Source organism: Jaculus jaculus, chromosome 4 (genome assembly GCF_020740685.1).
Source record: "Jaculus jaculus isolate mJacJac1 chromosome 4, mJacJac1.mat.Y.cur, whole genome shotgun sequence".
NCBI lineage: Eukaryota > Metazoa > Chordata > Mammalia > Rodentia > Dipodidae > Jaculus > Jaculus jaculus.
The window spans coordinates 157,548,192-157,565,993 of NC_059105.1; the positions used below are offsets into that span (position 1 = coordinate 157,548,192).

Sequence of the window (17,802 nt, forward strand, 5' to 3'; positions counted from 1 at the left end):
AGTACCCAGTCACTCACGTAAAGCAGGATGGGCATTTGTGTGTAGTGGTCAAAGACTCTGGCATGCCTACTCACATGCATGTAAATAAATAAAAACTTTAAAAAAGAAAGAATTAAGAAAGTATAAGATTGACATAGCTTATTTTTTCTATATCTAAGACCCTATAATTCTTGACTAATATGAAATATGTGTAAAGAGTTACCTACCAACTAATCAAAAAAAAAACAAATAAATAAGATTGGGACTGGTCTTTTCTCAGGATACTCAGGAGATTTCTTCTCTGGCTTCCATAGATCCCCACAGACACTCAAGTTCCTCCTCTAAAATGTCAAAGCATTTGCAAATAGCCTATGCATAGTCTCCCACATATTTAAACCATCTGTGGTGACTATGAGAGGAAGAAAGAGCTTTTTCTGGACTGAACTAGCAGTTTGTGTGAAAGGCTTGCTGCATTTTTCCTATATCCTGAGAACTTGTGTAGGTTTCATTGCATAGAAATGGACTGGTGTAACAAAGTATTATAAGTTGGGTTATTTCAACAACATGGATATACTGCCTCATAGTTCTGGAAGCCAGAGACTGACATATGGTGTAGGCAAGATTGGTTCCTTCTGAGGCATGACAGGGAAGACTCTGTTCTCTGTTCTCTCTGGTTTATAGAAGAGCAGAAGGATATGGCACAGAAAGAAAGTTTCAGGCTGAAGGCAGAGCCCACTTAGATGCAATTGTTTGAGATATTACAACCATTGAGATTAGGCCAGTTGTTCCGCATTGGGATGGCAGGAAAAGTATAGACTCTTTTGAAAGAAGAGGGCCTGAATGCTGAAGGAGTGTCCTCCTCTTCAAAGCTGGATTTATTCCTTCTGGATTAATACTTTTGGTAGCAACATGGTACTATGGAATACATCAAATGCAGGAAAGAGAGGGTCACTGTCTTTGCAATAGTTTTCTGTTTTGGAAATGGCCATGGGTGATATGAAGCAAAACTGTTGGAAGCCCCTGCACGAAGCCCAGATGAAGACATGAGGGTTAAATGTGGGTTGCAATGGAGACCTAGTGGTAATGCCTTCCAAGGGATGGCTTGAGATGGCTTCCAAGGACAGCTGCCAGCATGGGATGAAAATTTCCCCCAACTAGGAGCAGTCCAGTTTGAGAGGAAGAATTGGAAATTTCAGACACTGTCATGGGTTACAAATATCAGGCTTGGAGCCTCAGGATTTGATGTTTGCCCTGTTTGTTTTAGATCTTGTATCAGTTCAATCTTTCCTTGCTATATCCAATGCCGTATTTTGTAGTGTGATGTTTACTCTGTGCCACTATGTTCTTTTGGATTTACAGGCTAACAGTTATGAGACCTTGGACTATGGGGATGTTTGGACAATACTGGGATTGAAAAACTATGGGAACTTTTAAAGTTGGACTGAATTTATTGAATTTTACAACATAGATAGTTATGAGTTTATGGGGGCCAGGAGCAGAATGTGGTGTTTTAAATTAGGTATCCCCCATAAACTCATGTGTTCTGAATGCTAAGTCCCCAGTTGATGGCAATTTTGAAATTAGAGCCTTGCTGGAGGAGGTATGTTTCTGGGAGTAGGTTTATGAGTGTCTAGCAGCTTCCCCTCACTGGTATTTGGAACACTTTCCTGCTGCTGTTGTCCACCTGATGTTGGGCAGGAGTTGATGTCCAGCCTCTGCTCATGCCATGATTCCCTGCCATCATGGAGCTTCCTCTCAAGTCTGTGAACCAAAAAAATCCCCTTGACTCTATCAGCTGCTCTTGGTTGGGTTCTTTGTGCCAGCAACAAGAAGGTGGCTACAATACAATCTCTAGACTCTTGGCTCATTTATATTCTTGACACCATCGGTTCACATAAGAGAGTATAAAGTACCTGTTGTTGTTGAAGAGTTTGTAAGGTAGCTAGAGAAGCATGTTTAACAATGGAATGAATGGAAAGACTGGAATGAGTGAATGTGAATCAGAAAAGAAGGAATGGGCCTATGGCAGAAGAGGCTGCAGATAAAAAGTTGACAGAGAGCTGAAGAGATGGCTGAGCAATTAAGGTGCTTGCCTGTAAAGTCTAAGGACCCATGTTCTACTCTCCAGACCCCACATTAGCCAGATGCACAAAGGTGAGGCAAGTACAAGGTCACATATGCCCACTAGGTGGTGCAAGTGTCTGGAGTTCGATTTCAGTGGCTGAGGCCCTGGTGCGCCACTTCTCTCTGTCTCTAAAAATAAAAATTTTTTTTTTTAAAGACTGTAGTGGTATTGGGCATGAGCTGGGTTTTAGAGAATAGGATTGATAGAGGGGCAAAATAAAATCACATAGGAAAAAAATAGAACAAGGAGAGGGAAGGAAAAAAGCAAACCAAAAGCAGAAGGTCTAGGTCAGGAGCCTTATGCAAACAACTGTATCTATAACATTCTTGCACCTGAAGGAAGTCAGTGACAGTGATCTGTCTGAACAATGTCATCTCACTGGGAAGGATATTGGAATTAGATTTACTTAGATGAGGCCAGATAGTGACACCTTGAGATATCTTATCATTAAATGAGGTGAGGGGGGAGTAGAATGAAACCGTATGAAACGTGGAACCAGTGAGAGACACAGTGGGACCTAATCACAGTGTACAGAATGATGAAGAGTCAGAACTGGTATAAATTCTGTATCAATTACATACTGACTATGTTTGGGAAGAGTGGCTTAGCTTCCCTAAGTCTGATTTCTCATGGGTAGGACAGTTTGGTTTGGTCACAGCTGACTTCTGACACTGTGAAATAAAATTTGATGATCCAAGAGGAAAGCACCCTCCAGGAAGGCCCTGATACCTGAAGAACACTCAGCTCTAGGACAGACAGAAGTTACTGAGAGCTCTCCAGTGAGCCCCTATTCTCAATGAAGCATTATGTCTGTTCATCTCAACCTCTGCAGCTAGACAAGAGGACATATTAAGCTATCATAAGGAAGAGCCTGCTAGCTGCAATGGGAGCTCCATGCACGTACTCTTTCTTCCGAGCTGACTTTCGTTTCTCTTCATTGACCTCATGGTTGGCATCCCGTAGCTTGACTTCACGATCTGAGAGGCTTGCTGGGATGATGTCCAGTTCCAAATCCTTGTTATCCTGTATGAGACAGATCACAGAGGTCACCTTTGAGAAGTCCTCGAAAAGCCACTGACCCGAGTGTTGGGGGTGGTAAAGTGAGGAAACACACAATATAATGGAAAAGGATGACAAGATGGGGCTCCTACAAATGTCTCCACAAGCCCTCTCCTTCATTAGGCAATTCTTTTTTTTTGTCAAGTAGTAAAGATATAAAATGTTCTGGATATAAAATGTTTAATGTTAAATATCCATAGGTACAGATATGTGTCTATTTCCAAAAGGTGTTTAATTCATTAAATGGAAACATACACACACATACACACACCCACACCTCTTTACAAACAAAATAAATGTGAAGCAGAAACACAGAAACTTAGAAAAGACCTATTTGTCAAAAGAATACAAACCCATTTTTTATTAAACAAGTAATTTCTTATAGAAATAGGAAGTTGGATGATTGATCAGTGACTGAACCATCTAAATACACATGCCTGATTATTTCAGCCATCATTTGGTATTACACATGTTGGAATCCCTAGGCAAACAAAACAAAACAAAAACAAAAACAAAAACAAGATGGGCGTGGTGGCACATGCCTTTAATCCCAGCACGGAGGCAGAGGTAGGAGGATTGCTCTGAGTTTGAGGCCACCCTGAGACTACATAGTGAATTCCAGGTCAGCCTGAGCTACAGTGAGACCCCCACCTCGAAAAACAAAAACAAAACAAAACAAAAAAAAAAACCAAAAACAACTCAGATTAGAACCGAGGGAAAACACAGACTGCCTCGAATTTTAGTGGTTTGACCACTTCATCAAGGCTGTTCTGCTTCAGAGAATGGGCCTATTAAAAATGAAATCTTAGGATTAAATGCCAGGGTGTATTTAGCTCTTAATTCATAGGCTACTGACCCCTATTATAAAGAAAAGATTAAAAGTCAGTCTTCCTTTGCTTCATGGGAAATAGTGCCTTCTTTCAGTTGAAATGTCAAATAGCCTTGCACAAATTGCACCCCTGCTCCTGAAAGAGTATTATACACACTAAGGACTCTAATCACTGGCTCATTAACATAATTGGTTATATGATGGCACTGAGGAGACCTAAATAAAAGGGTCAGCTTTCAAAGTCAACAACTCAATATAGCAAAAAGCCTGTTTTGTAGCCATAGTCTCTGCTCCTGGCCAGCCAATTCTGCAATTCTTTAGGGGCTAGAGACGATAGGTCAGCAAGACCTCCCCATTATTCATAGGGCACATACTCACGGGTGGGGGGGGCGTGAACAGCTCAGAAGGATTTCTCTGTTAATGCTCTTCCTCTACAGTGATGAGGCCAGTGGCCGTGAGAAGAGGTGAGGGGAAGATATCTCAGTTGCAGTACTCAATACTTACCTCTGTGTTGACTCCCAGGGCTTTCTCCAGGGTGTACCGGTACTTTCCCATCCTCAGGGAGAAATCTCGGTAGTGCTTATCCACCGTGGTCACCCATTTCCTTATTTCTGTGGCGTGAATGTGGCCCTTTTCCACGAAGCTATCGGCCAGCTGAATCAGGAGCTTCACTTTCTCCTTTGTTTGCTGCCCCAAAAGACATCCTAAAGTTACTGGATCATATTCTCCTCATGTTCTTTCACCCCAATACCTCTTCTCCCTGCTCAGCACTGTATGCACCTCAGTGCTGTATACCTGGGTTGTCCAATGGCTCTGCCACTCACTAGTGGGTTGATCTTGAGAAGATGAGGGCAACCCCTGTGCCCTTCTGAGCCCTTCACCCACAACATGGGAGTCACAACAGCATCTGCCTCAAGAGGCTGTGGTGAGTATGAACAATGCCTAATGCTTAGGAGAATATCTGGAACACGGCAGGGACTCCCAGGCACCACTCTAAGAACTTGGTAAGCCAGAAATGTTATCCATTACTATCCATGTGAGGTTCTCTTGCATTAATACCATGTGCTTCACTGATTTATAGAGCACCATATCTGAGACTCGCCTGAATCATAACCCATCCTTAAGAAGTAGCTGGAGGGAGAAGGTATGTGTCTCTTTGAGGCACAGATGAAAAACTTGGAAGACTAGGTTTTAGGACTGGCCCCATCATTAGTAAGCAACAGGGCCTTTTGCCTCTGTTCTTAGTACTTGCCCTCCGAGTCAGGTTCTAATTATCATCATCAGTTGATGCAGGCTGGGATCCAAAGAAATCTAACTATGAGACTGAAGAGTCAATTCTGTCCCTTTTACCACCAGATTCTAACTTCAGTTTCCATTAGTGAGAAAGGAAAGGGTGAATGAGGCTGGCCAGTGGTCATCACAGGGCCAACAAGGTAAACCTCTGGCATGTACTGAGTCAACCTCATTTCTAGCAAGAAATTGCCCAACATCTCCTCTTCCCAAAGCCCTGAATAGAGAGCTCTGGGGATGGGATTTTCAGGTAAACAAAAGGAGGGGTGGGGGGGAAAGGCTGTTCATTTCTCCCAATCTAAAAATCTCCAAAGGGGACAAAATTATTTAATAACTGGGAGCATCATATAACTGAATGTCAAAATGAGAAGTATATAGAGTCAATAGAGGAATTTTAAAGTGGGGAAAGATGAAGGCCTGGATGTATGTGAAGATCGGAAAGGTCTGATGGGGAAGGCAGGGCTCAAATTGGGTAAGATACAGAAAAGAAAGAGGTGAGAGAAGTAAATACTTGTGCATCTTTTATCACAAATTTAAATTTTGAAACTTTGAGCTCTATCAAGGAAGTCTGAGAAATAATGAAAAGGAATTAACATTTAAATCTCCTGGTTTGGTGGGAAGGAGGTCCACAATTTTGACTATGTTATAATCTATGTAATTGAGGGAAATCAAGGAGTTGAAAAGACAGTATAGCTTTCCCCCTTTCCACATGGAGAGTGAAAAAGCTGAGGAGCAGGACTTCTGCGGCAAAGAAGGCGCTGCTATCAAAGGAAATGCTAAGGTTACAAGGTCCATGGAGGGGACGCCCCACTGCAGCTACAGCCTGGTGCTGGTCTGAGGAATTGGTAGGTCTTTCCAAGTTGCTGTAAATTTCAGAATGGCCCTGCACACAAGGAATTGTCTATCTTCTAAACCCAAGGTTGTTTAGAGGTGAATAAAGCCAGATCACCCAAGTTCACTGAGACATCAGTCACGGTCATGCCTCCCATTCTTTCTTGAATACATGGTATCTATGGTGATGCCATGTGTTGTGCCACCTTTCTTGCTAAAGCTGATGACATCAGTGGCAAAAACTTGTCCCACAAAGGCAGCCCATCAGTATGTGGTCAGTGACTTCTGAGCTGCCTGGCTTAAAAGCCCTGTTTAAACAGGGACAGTGACGGCATGCTGGGTCAACTGAGGTTGTTTCTTTGGTATTTTGAATTGCAGAGACAAGGATCGGGATGAGTGGTTGCACAGTAGAAGTGAAGACATAGAAAGAAGGCAGGAAATAAAAAAGGCAAGTAGAAAACTAATGAGAACTTTCAAGGCTAAGACAGGAGGATGATCACTTGAGTTCAGGACTTAGACATCAGTCTGGGCAATGTAGCAAGACCCCTGGACCTCTTAACTCCTATGACAGATAAGAGCTTAATGTCGATAAAGATGTGAAGACATTGGGACATGTACACACTGGTTGTTGGAGTGTGAAATGCTGTAGCCACTTGGGAAAAAGTTTGGCAATTCTTCAAAAGAAAACACAGAGCTACAATATAACCCAGCCACTCCACTCCCCGGTATGCACACAAGAGAACTGAAGACATATATTCACACCAAAATTGGTACATGAATGTTCATAGCAGCATTATTCCTAATACCCCAAACTAGATATTATTCATGAGAAATGAAAAATGAAACATCTATCAGAGGAACAATAAACATAAGGTGATATTTATTATATATTTTTCAGCAATAAAAGGGAATGAGGCTTTAACGCATGCTACAACATGGATGGATCCTGAACACACTATGTTAAAGGAAAGAAAACAGACTCAAAGACCATGTATTGAATGGTCTTATTTATATGAAATGTATTGTATAGGCAAATCTAAGAGGGAGAAAGTGCTTTCCTGAGAAGAAGGGATGGGGAGTTACTACAAATGAGAATGAGGTTTTCTTTCTGTGGTGATAAGAATGTTCCAGGACTCAACAGTGGCAATGTTCATATGACCCTATGAATATACAAAAAAAAAAAAAAGAAAAAAAAAAAACAAAGCAAAAACACCCACCTCGCTGAATTGTAAAACGAATAAAAAAGAAAAAGCTCCAAACAATCTAATGCCTGTTGGAACCACAAAGGAAGTGGGGAGACGAGCAAGAGTGCTGCTTCCACAGTGAGGCTGACAAGCAGCACCAGGGTGAGTGAGACAGACGCTAAAGATACTCAACACTTACCAAAGCAGAGATCCAGAGGCTCCTAAGGGTTCATCACTAAAGTTAACTGAAAACACACCCACCAAGGCTCAGGGAATTTTGTGGAAGAAGGGATTGTAAGAATCACAGGTCAGGATGTCAGTCCAGAGGCACTGCCTCCGCCCCCCAAGTAACTGACTGCTGCTCCCACAACACATAATCCACAATCCCATGGAGAATACCAGCAACCCCACTGAGAAGGGTTCCCTGTGGAATGGAGGCAGGGAAAAGATGGTGCCAACACATGATGTATCCATACAAAATATGTTCTTAATAATAAAAAAGAAAGAGTCTAATGTCAATTTTTGTTTTTAGAAGAAATAGAGTTCTATCGGATGCCAAGATGATAACCTTCACTATCATGTGTGCCTTGATCCCTTGTAAATTTGGAAGCCTGAACCATATCCAAACATAAGCCAACTCTCCATTATTAAACTACTACCAATCATGGCCTACAAGAGGGCCTACACCTATTAAATTCTCTATAAAAAAGTAAGGGTTGGGGCTGGAGAGATGGCTTAGCGGTTAAGTGCTCGCCTATGAAGCCTAAGGACCCCGGTTCGAGGCTCGGTTCCCCAGGTCCCACGTTAGCCAGATGCACAAGGGGGTGCACGCATCTGGAGTTCGTTTGCAGAGGCTGGAGGCCCTGGCGCGCCCATTCTCTCTCTCTCCCTCTATCTGTCTTTCTCTCTGTGTCTGTCGCTCTCAAATAAATAAATAATTAATTTTAAAAAAAAGTAAGGGTTGGGCTGGAGAGATGGCTTAGCGGTTAAGCACTTGCCTGTGAAGCCTAAGGACCCTGGTTCAAGGCTTGATTCTCCAGGACCCACATTAGCCAGATGCACAAGGGGGTGCATGTGTCTGGAGTTCGTTTGCAGGGGCTGGAAGCCCTGGCACGCCCATTCTCTCTCTCTCTCTCTATCTATCTATCTGGCTCTTTCTCTCTCTGTCACTCTCAAATAAATAAATAAAAATGAACAAAAAAAAAAAACCTTAAAAAAAAGTAAGGGTTATCTCATTTCTTGGATGCTAACTTTACTCTCAGTTGGAGAATCTGCTTCTCTTTTTCAGATAGACATAGATCCTAAGGAGAGAGTTACCCCATCATACCTCAAAAGGGCCCTGGCTGAAACTAAGAACAATGGCGAAACAAGCAAGGGTGCTGTTTCTTGGTGAACTGGGTACCAGCACAAGGGTAAAGGAGATCAACACAGAGAAAAATCAACTTCTACCAAATCAGATATCCAGAGACCCAGAGGCCCCCAACACCTCATCACTGAAGCAGACCAAAAATGAACCCAATATGGCTCAGGGAAATTTTACGGAAGAGGGAGTGGAAAGAATGTCAGAGCCACACATTGGGTCATGATATGTAGAGACATTTATCCTCCCCATAACTGTGGGCTAACTCCAGAATGCATGACCCATATACCTCAGCAAGGAGGGGCCAGGGGGAGGGGGTAAAACATGGATGAGCTTAACAATGGTACCAAATTGACTGTATTCGCTGAGAACAAAACTAATTAATAATAAAAAAGTATCATTTGTATTCTTGCAACTAGATTGCCTATAGTATACCACAATATGCAATTTTATTCTTTTATTCTCCTCACCCAAACCTTTTTTTTTTTATCTCATTTTATTCTATTTGTGTACTTCTATATAGAAAATACCTTTTAATATCATGTTTCTTCTACTTGGTCTTTTTGTTTAGAGCAGTGTGCAATAAATAATTCAATATGATTTGTTGCCCTACTTATAGTTTCTCCCCGTGGCTCAAGTTCCATTTGCCTTCTACTTCAAATTTATCTCACTGGTTATAAAGATTAAAAACCAAGAGGCTGGTTAGTTAAAAGAGGTTCGCTTCTGGGGAGCAGGGCTGAGATGGGGCAAGAGGCTGCTGGCTTTCATCAGAAGCTCCTCAGATGGGTTGTTATCATGGAGATATTCTGACATGAATAACCCTGAGATCTGGAACATGATAGATGGGAGAATGATACCCCTTTAGCAAAAAGTGTTCGGGTAGAAGGAAGTCAGAACTTGGAGAGCCAAAATAGAAAAGTCATACTGAATGTAGATTTGGGGCCAGAGTGCTAAAATGACCAAGCTTCCTTCTCTTTTTAGGTTCATGCATGTCTACAGCCATCCTTGAATGTATAAGATACACCAAGTATCTTGGGGAACACAAGGCTAATAAAAAGATCCTGGGGATCTTTTGTCCTTTGGGGATCATGTAGGAGAGATGACTGTGCACAGATTCCTGGAGAATAGACAGTCCATCCCACATGTCTAAAGGCTATACAGACAAAGGGCCCATCGTATTCAGGTAGGTGGACAGAATCACAGAGGAGGTGGCACTTGCCTGGAAAGGTAAGTTTGCTTCCCAAAGCACAAACCAGAGGGAAAGGAAGACACCGTAGGTGGAGAAACAGTACACAAAAGATACAGAGGTGAAACTATACGATTTATTCTCCAAGGCTAAGAAAAACTATACCCATATAGCTAAAGCCTGGAGTTGCATAAAGAAATAATTGAAGCTAAAGTAATGGGGTGGGGCAGAGCTATAGAACTATAGCCTTAGCCTGCTGACCATCATTAAAGTTCTTGAGCTGGGTGGGTGATGTGACCAAAGCAACCCTTTCATTTAATTTTTTTTTTTTTTTACTTTTTATAATTGACAACTTCCATGATTGCAAACAATACCCCATGGGAATTCCCTCCACCCCCCCACTTTCCCCCTTGAAACTTCACTCTCCATCATATCCCCTCCCCCTCTCAATTAGTCTCTCTTCTATTTTGATACCATCAACTTTTCCTCCTATTGTGATGGTCTTGTGTATACTAAGTGAGGTAACACAGGCCCAGAAAGCCAAACATCGCATGTTCTCTCTACATCGCATGGTCTCTCTCATATTGGATCCTAGCTACAAATGATTGGACTTCAGTGTGAATAGGAAGAAAACTCAGTAGCAGAAGCCAGTAAGCTAGAAAGTAGATATAAAAGGAATAGAAAGGAAGGGGGGGGGACTTAATAGAATGTTATTGTATATATGTAAGTAGAAGAACAGAATAATGGGCGTGAAAAGGCCTAAGTGAGGTCAGGGGAACAGACTGAGTAAAGGAAAGGTGGAGGGAGGGTTAATTAAAATCTAAGAGGATATAAATAAATCATATGGACACCTACTTTTTTGAACAATGGAACACTCAGGAGCCATGGATTGCTACTAGAAAATTTTCAGTGCCAGGGATGGGATACCTTCCAGTGAGTTGTTGGCCAGGGACGACCCTGATGCCCCCAAAACATTGCAGGCCATTGCTGAGGCCCTTGGTTTCTCACCAGGAATAGATGGTAATACTCTATTGCTGAAGACTCCACATACTTGGGCTGCAAGGCCACTGAGAAATCCTACTGGAACTAAGCTGAAAACCTCCTCCATGTAGACCAGCTGACAGAAAGCTGGAAGAAGCCACACTGCATGCAGCTCAATGGGAAAGAGAGAAATCACCAGTGAAGACACTCCACAGTGGACACTGCAAACCTTATGTTTTGCCAGCCAAGCCAAATGAGTCAATGGGTGCAATAGTGGCATGTCTGTTATGGGGGAAACCAACCACCCTCTAATTTGACTAGAGGCCCGCTCCATGGGAGGGAATACATACCTGACACTGAAAAGCTACAGCAGGGGTAGTCATGAGTCCTAGGGGTGTAACCTCTGCTGCTGTCTGGATAAATGTATATACTATGCTCATCAAACTGCCCAGTAAGAAGTTTTCTTAATGTTCATACCCTTATATTAATGCTACTTTCATGAGAGAACTTTCTCTTTTCAGATGGCAGTGACCTTGAGATGACTCAGAAAGCATCTCTGTGCTGAGAAGTGACAGAGAAGTGCTCAGCACTGCAATATCTCTATACCTTCCAAGGCTCAGGGTCTATTGTGGAAGAGGTGGCAGAAAGAATGTAAGAGCCAAAGGAAGGGTAGGACTCCTTACAATGTGCTCCCCCCAGACACAAAATGGCCTGGATATTCATGACCTCACAGAGCCTGAAAAAGCAACCCTTTTAAAGGTAAGAGGATCAGGATGGATTTTTAAGGAAAGGTGACTGCCATGGAACCCAGCTCGGATGCTGCTGCAGCTTAGGGTGCTAACGGTGGATGGAAGAAGAGAAAGTTGTACAGCAGGTTACAAAGCAAGGATGAACTACACTGACCAGATAGTTCTCCATGGTTCTATTCTGGCTATGGTCAGACTGACCCTGAGAGGCTCCAGCCACTTTCTGTAGTCAACCTATGCAGCTATGGTTATCACTGGAACTGAGACCATTCAAGCACATTAATGGTTCACTATTGATGTTATTTGGAAAGAAAAAGATAGACATCAAACTGGTGAACTCAAAAGCCACTTTTACCTGGATTTGAACAGGTGTATCTGCTATGTTCTTTGTGCTGTTTGTTTTGTGGGTATTCTGAACTCAAAGTTCTCCAAATCAGGCAAAAGGTCCCAAAGCTCATAATTATGCAGGGGCCACATGCCCAGTATTGAGAGTTCAGTGTATAGGGCTCATAATGTGCATAATCACTTTTGAAATACTGGCTCAGGAATGAGGCTAATGGATGAGTTTTGTTCAATCAAACCATAGGAACATGTGCTGTAATGTTGAAGGGATTTGTGGGTAAGGCAGGGCCTTAATATCTTCCTCTTGACCTTCCTAAAATCAGCTCTCATTCTAGAAAGAACATCGGCCATGTGTGGAGGGAATGCTGAGAAAGGTCCTGCATGTTAGACAGCCTACAGTGACAGAAAAGAACACTCAAAGACTGAGCCAAGACCCATCAGCTATTCATTCAAACCAAGGGTGCTCAAACGTTGGCTGTGAAAACAGGTAAGACTCAGATTTCCTTCTGTTACAGCATTCCCACCACTTGGCTGTAAATGATGTGAGGGTATGTACACACATTTTGCTCCCCAGAGACCCTACCTGTTGCCTTAACAGGTCTGAGGACACATGGAAGAAACTCAGTGGCTTTAGGAACCTAACCTTAACGGGTTCCCAATGTGCACACATTTCTTTTTCTTTCTTTTGCTCCTGTCATGTGAAATTGGCTAGAATGTGAGGTGCCGAGTGGGCTTGGTGAGGGGCATGGGATGCCTCCTACCTTGGCAGGCACCCTGAATTCTCCATATTCTTTCAGCAGCTCCTGAGTCTCCTCTGTGGTCTCTCCAGTGGAGGTGTGTGTTGAGAGGTAATATTCTCCCGTTTCTTGAACCCAGTCCAGTGCCTGTGGAAGCAAACAACCTGCTCAGTGGCCACACAGGCAACCGCCAGGCGGAGAACAGAAGGCTTGTAGTTTGGGCCAGTGCTGGACTCATGAAATGTAATGACAGAGTTCCATCAGTGTGTAGCTCAGAGTCAGTTTCTGTCAAACAGCCCTGTCCTGAGGTGGAACAGCCCAATGGCAGAGCATTAGACTAGAGGTGTCATCCATGAGCGAGGGGCACAGTGATCGTCTGTGTACACCCTTACACAACTTAGGATAGGGAACTTGAGGGCCAGGGAGCTAGCTCAGAAGTTCAGGGCACTTGCTTGCAAAGCCTGCCATCTCAGGCCTCCATTCCCCAGTACCCATGAAAAGCCAGATGCACAAAGCAGTGCAGGCATCTGGAGTTCTTTTGCAGTGGCAAGAGACCCTGGCTCACCCATTCTCTCTCTCAAATAAATAAATATATTTTTTTTAAAAAACATACAGAACTTGATAAATTTGAATTACTGACCAGAGAAAAACTGATCCCCTTTCATCTCATCTTCCTCCTCCATCTTTACTCTGCCTGATACACTGATACTCTCCTGGGCTATCCCAAGCCTTGGTATCTAGGTCTCTTTATACTCCTCAGGAGTGAGGCAAACCCAGGGAAAGCTCTGAATATACCTGCTTAGCACTGCGTTCAAACACCACGTATTGCTGGCATTGGTCTAATCGCCGCTTCTTCAAGGTCCAGAAGTGCAGGACACGATTCTCCCTCTGCAAGAGTTCACTCAAGATGGCTGTGGGGCAGAGGAGGGGAGTACCAGTCACAAGAAGGCTCTGAGCAAAGCTCTAGCTGCTCTGGCCTCACTGCCCAGGGGGGTTTTCAGGTTTCTCCACAGGACTCATACAGAATCAGAAGAAAGCCAGCAAAACCCCGGGATGGACAGCACTCCTTGCAATGGGCCAAGACTGGGGGACCGTCGTGAAAGCCTGTTTCTGAGGGTTCTATCAATTGGGAGGGGGCTATGCCACCCAGGACTCTCTATACCAGTCAATCCTTGCTATAAGCAACATTGGGAAACGTGAGTTCCTATGGCAGCAGCTAACACAGTTGGCTTAGAGCCCAGTGAGCGTGGATGGACTTTGCCAGACTCCCAGACATTCCTGGGGAGCTTCTGGGAGAGGGACAGGAGGTAAGAAGTAGTGGGAATAGCCAGCTCGTGCCATGAGCTACTGCAGTGGTTTGATTCAGGTGTCCCCAATAAACTTAGGTGCTCTGAATGCTTGGTCCACAGCTGATAGAGATTTGAGAATTAATGCCTCCTGGAGGTGGTGTATTGTTGGGGGCCGGCTTATGGTGTTATAGCCAATGTCCCCTTGCCAGCGTTTGGCACACTCTCCTGTTCCTATTGTCCACCTTATGTTGGCCAGGGGGTGATGTCCACCCTCTGCTCATGCCATCGTGGAGCTTCCTCCTTGAGTCTGTCAGGTAAAATAAACCTTTTGTACCCACAAGCTGCTCCTGGTTGTGTGATTTCTGCCAGCAATGTGAACCTGACTGCAACAGCTACCATCTCTGTTCCAATAAGATCTGTACACATGACACTATGTCAGCTGAGCCTCAGTTACCAAGCTTCTGAGCAGAGGGTGTGGGAAGCTGTGCTGCAGTCGTGGTGACGTATCGTCCCACCCAGACTCCGTGGAGCTGTGGATCTGAATGGTAGGAAAGCTGAGAGCTGGAGCAGAATATAAAGCACGCAGCACCGCAGGAAACCATGGCGTGCATCCGGTCCACGCTGTTTCCCTTCTCGTTTCTTTTAGCAGTAGTTTGCCTGGGTTGATTTCTTAGCTGTTTTAAATAGTATGTTTTATACCTGACGCAACCAAACTTAAGTTATCTTCTATTTACCTCTCGTTTTCTGTAAACTATATCAGATATTGAAAAAGTGCACAGTAATGATGATAGGGATAGTCAATCTTTATTAAGCACTCATTATGTGGCAGGAACATGTTTTCACACATCATGCACATCTTTCTGATCCTTGTTGTTTTACAGCTGAGGAAGCTGAGGGTTAGAGAGCTTCCTCAAGTTCAGAGAGAAAGGGGTGGAGCTTGGCTTTAGACCACATCCTTTCCCTCCCTGCTCTCCTGGATTACTGGGGCTAAAACTCACACTTTACTGTCCTTGGACTCAAATTGTAGTATTTGTACTTAGGATTTTTTTTTTGTTGTTGTTGATATACTTAACTTATAATCCCCTTGGAGGTTTGGAATCTATCATGATCTTATGATAGATTCTGTTTATATTTCCTTAGGCTAAGAACTTTCAGGGATCCCTATTACTCACCACTCCCTGAGTCTACAGCACTTTTCATTCCTTCCAAGAGCGGCCAAGTTTACTCTTTCACTCCCAGACTGACCTCTGGCTTGGCCATGTGACTTGCTCTGGCATATAGGTTGCTAACAGGTATGATATAAACAGGAGCTTGAAGTATGCCTATGAACTTGACCTTGTCCCTTGCCTCCCTGATATCAGCATCATAAGAACTTTTGGGTAACCACTGTCCCTTGGATCCAGGTCTCAGAATAGAACAGAACCCAACTCACTGTCAGGAGTCTGAAGGACAGCTGCACTGCTAAGCTCAGCCACAGCAGCTGAGTCAGCCAATAACAATCACCTTGCTCTCAGTGAGCAACACCAAAGTTCTGAATGTAATGTAGCAATGGACTCCCATATCAAAACCCTGAAACTATGTGGCAATGGCTTTGAGTCCAGGCAGCAGGGTGAAGAGGAACAAGATACAGAAGAGACTGGAGGTCTTGCCTCCAGGAGATACTCCCGCTGGGCAAAGGCAGAGTGAGCTTCTGTTTCTTTAGGCTCTTTTAAAATTTTTTTTATTTATTTGAGAGAAAGAGGCAGAGATAAAGAGGGGGGAGAGAGAGAGAGAGAGAAAGAGAGACAGAGTATATAAGCACACTAGGGCCTTTAGCGTCTGCAAATGAATTCCAGACATATGCGCCCCCTTGTGCATCTGGCTAACATGGGTCCTGGGGCATCAAACCTGGGTCCTTTGGTTTTGCAGGCAAGTGCCTCAACCACTAAGCCATCTCTCCAGTCTTGTTTCTTCAGTTTTTACATCCCCTAGTAAGAGTTTCACTCATTGCAACTATCTATGGTGGTTAAAAAAAAAAAAAAAATCAACCCAAATCAGGAAAAACTCCTGAAGAGTTTTAGGCTTCATTTTTCCCTTTAAGAGCTTTCACATGGGCAACAACTTGCTCTCGCCTTGAGAAGATGGAGGTATTTCTGGCTCTCTCTGGGTGCCTGTCCCTCTTCTGCACACACAGGTGTAGGTGGAGGTGTGTTCTCTTAGCAGCAGCTGGCCTCGCCCAAGCAGCCACCTGCATAAGTCAGAACACACACTCTGATACGTGCTGGAAGAAGGGGGTAGCAGGATGTTGTCCACCCCTAGGGCCCCTCAATCAAAGACAAAATGACAAATCTAGAAAAGAACCCTGGGTCTGTTTCTCTGTAGGAACTTTGATTCTTTAACTCTTTCTAGTGGCTTCTAATATTACCAACTCCTGAGTTCTCTGAGCAGGGAAGAAAGCTCTACCTACAGCAGGCGACAAATGCCACTTTGTCCATGGCTCTAAGCCAACTCAAGTCTCCTTCCTAGCCTCATCTCTAGGGTTATGTGTCTCTGTTTGGACAAAGTGGACACATGTTAAACTTTTCATTTACTTGCAGGCTAATTTCTACATGGCCAGAGCAATAATCTAAGAGAATGTGACAAAAATTAAAGTTAATATGATTGTGCAAGAAGGGGTATCTGTCATTTCCCTGTGATCTTTGACTTTATATACAATTCAGGGAGATAGTAAAGACTGTCTAGAATAGTCATTTTTATATATTATACTTACATATTTTTTAAAAAATTATTTTATTTATTTATTTGAGCGCAACAGAGAGAGAGAGAAAGAGGCAGAGAGAGAGAGAATGGGCGAGTCAGGGCCTCCAGCCACTGCAAACAAACTCCAGACGCATGCGCCCCCTTGTGCATCTGGCTAACGTGGGTCCTGGGGAATTGAGCCTCGAACCGGGGTCCTTATGCTTCACAGGCAAGCGCTTAACCACTAAGTCATCTCTCCAGCCCTATATTTATATTTTATTTGCACACAAAATGCAGGTTCTGACTCTAGGTTTGAGTGAAGTATGAGATATTATGCTTTTTACAAGCTTCCAAGCGGTATCAGTGCTAGCAGCCTGGGGACCACAGTCTAAATAACATGAGTCTAGAATACCCTTATACAGGTGTTACAGCCTTAGACTTTGGGAAGTCTTTTTGCTTGTTAAGAAACAGACTATGAATTACCATCGTACTATGCCAGACCTTTTCTCCTCAAAGGAAAAGCACCAGGAAACTTGGAAGCATGAAGACTAGGTCACACCTTGCTGCAGGCCTCTCGTGCACACCACTAAGGTGACTTACATCCGGGCAGAGCTCTGACTCACCTTTTACTTGCTGCTCAGGTCCCCGAGTATGGCTGGCAACACTGGGCATGCTGACATTGTTCCTGTGGATGTACTTGAGAAAGACCTCAGCGTTCCGCCGTGCCAGGGTGCAGGCCTGAGAAAGACGAATTTGTGAGGCCCCTGTTCCTAGCAAGTAAGTGGAGTCCAAGATACGACATGGGTTTTCTCTTTAGGAAGCTTGTGAACTTGATGGTGATGAGGATGCTGGAAGGAGCCACAGAGAACAGAGCTCTGGAGGTCACCTGTGACTCACAGACGTTCCTGTTCTGAGCTTTCCTGCTATCAAGTGCCACGTTCATCATCTCAGACAAAAATCAGAAGTCAGCAAGGTCCCTTGCTACCTATGTTGGCTAGGCATTACTAACGCTCACTCCCAGGCTGGTTTTCCTCTTCCACAAGAGTGCCTTTTATTTGACCACTGATGTAAACCCAGAGAACATAAGTTCACTTTAACATCAATCTGATTTCGAAGTGAACAAGAAAATCTGATAAACATACTTGT

General features: G+C 43.7%; 1 protein-coding gene across 17 annotated transcripts in view; it reads right to left on the reverse strand.

The window, feature by feature from the left end:
• The window catches only part of Kalrn (kalirin RhoGEF kinase), a 724,529-nt gene that overhangs the window by 290,351 nt on the left and 416,376 nt on the right, over positions 1-17,802 (reverse strand). For all 17 annotated transcript variants that reach the window (XM_045147196.1, XM_045147195.1, XM_045147193.1 and 14 more), the window contains exons 19-23: positions 17,280-17,394; positions 13,445-13,560; positions 12,674-12,796; positions 4,497-4,679; positions 3,009-3,127 (exon numbers count right to left, since the gene is read on the reverse strand). In XM_045147196.1, the coding sequence (XP_045003131.1) occupies positions 3,009-3,127; positions 4,497-4,679; positions 12,674-12,796; positions 13,445-13,560; positions 17,280-17,394 (656 nt within the window). The remainder of the gene's footprint in view (positions 1-3,008; positions 3,128-4,496; positions 4,680-12,673; positions 12,797-13,444; positions 13,561-17,279; positions 17,395-17,802) is intronic.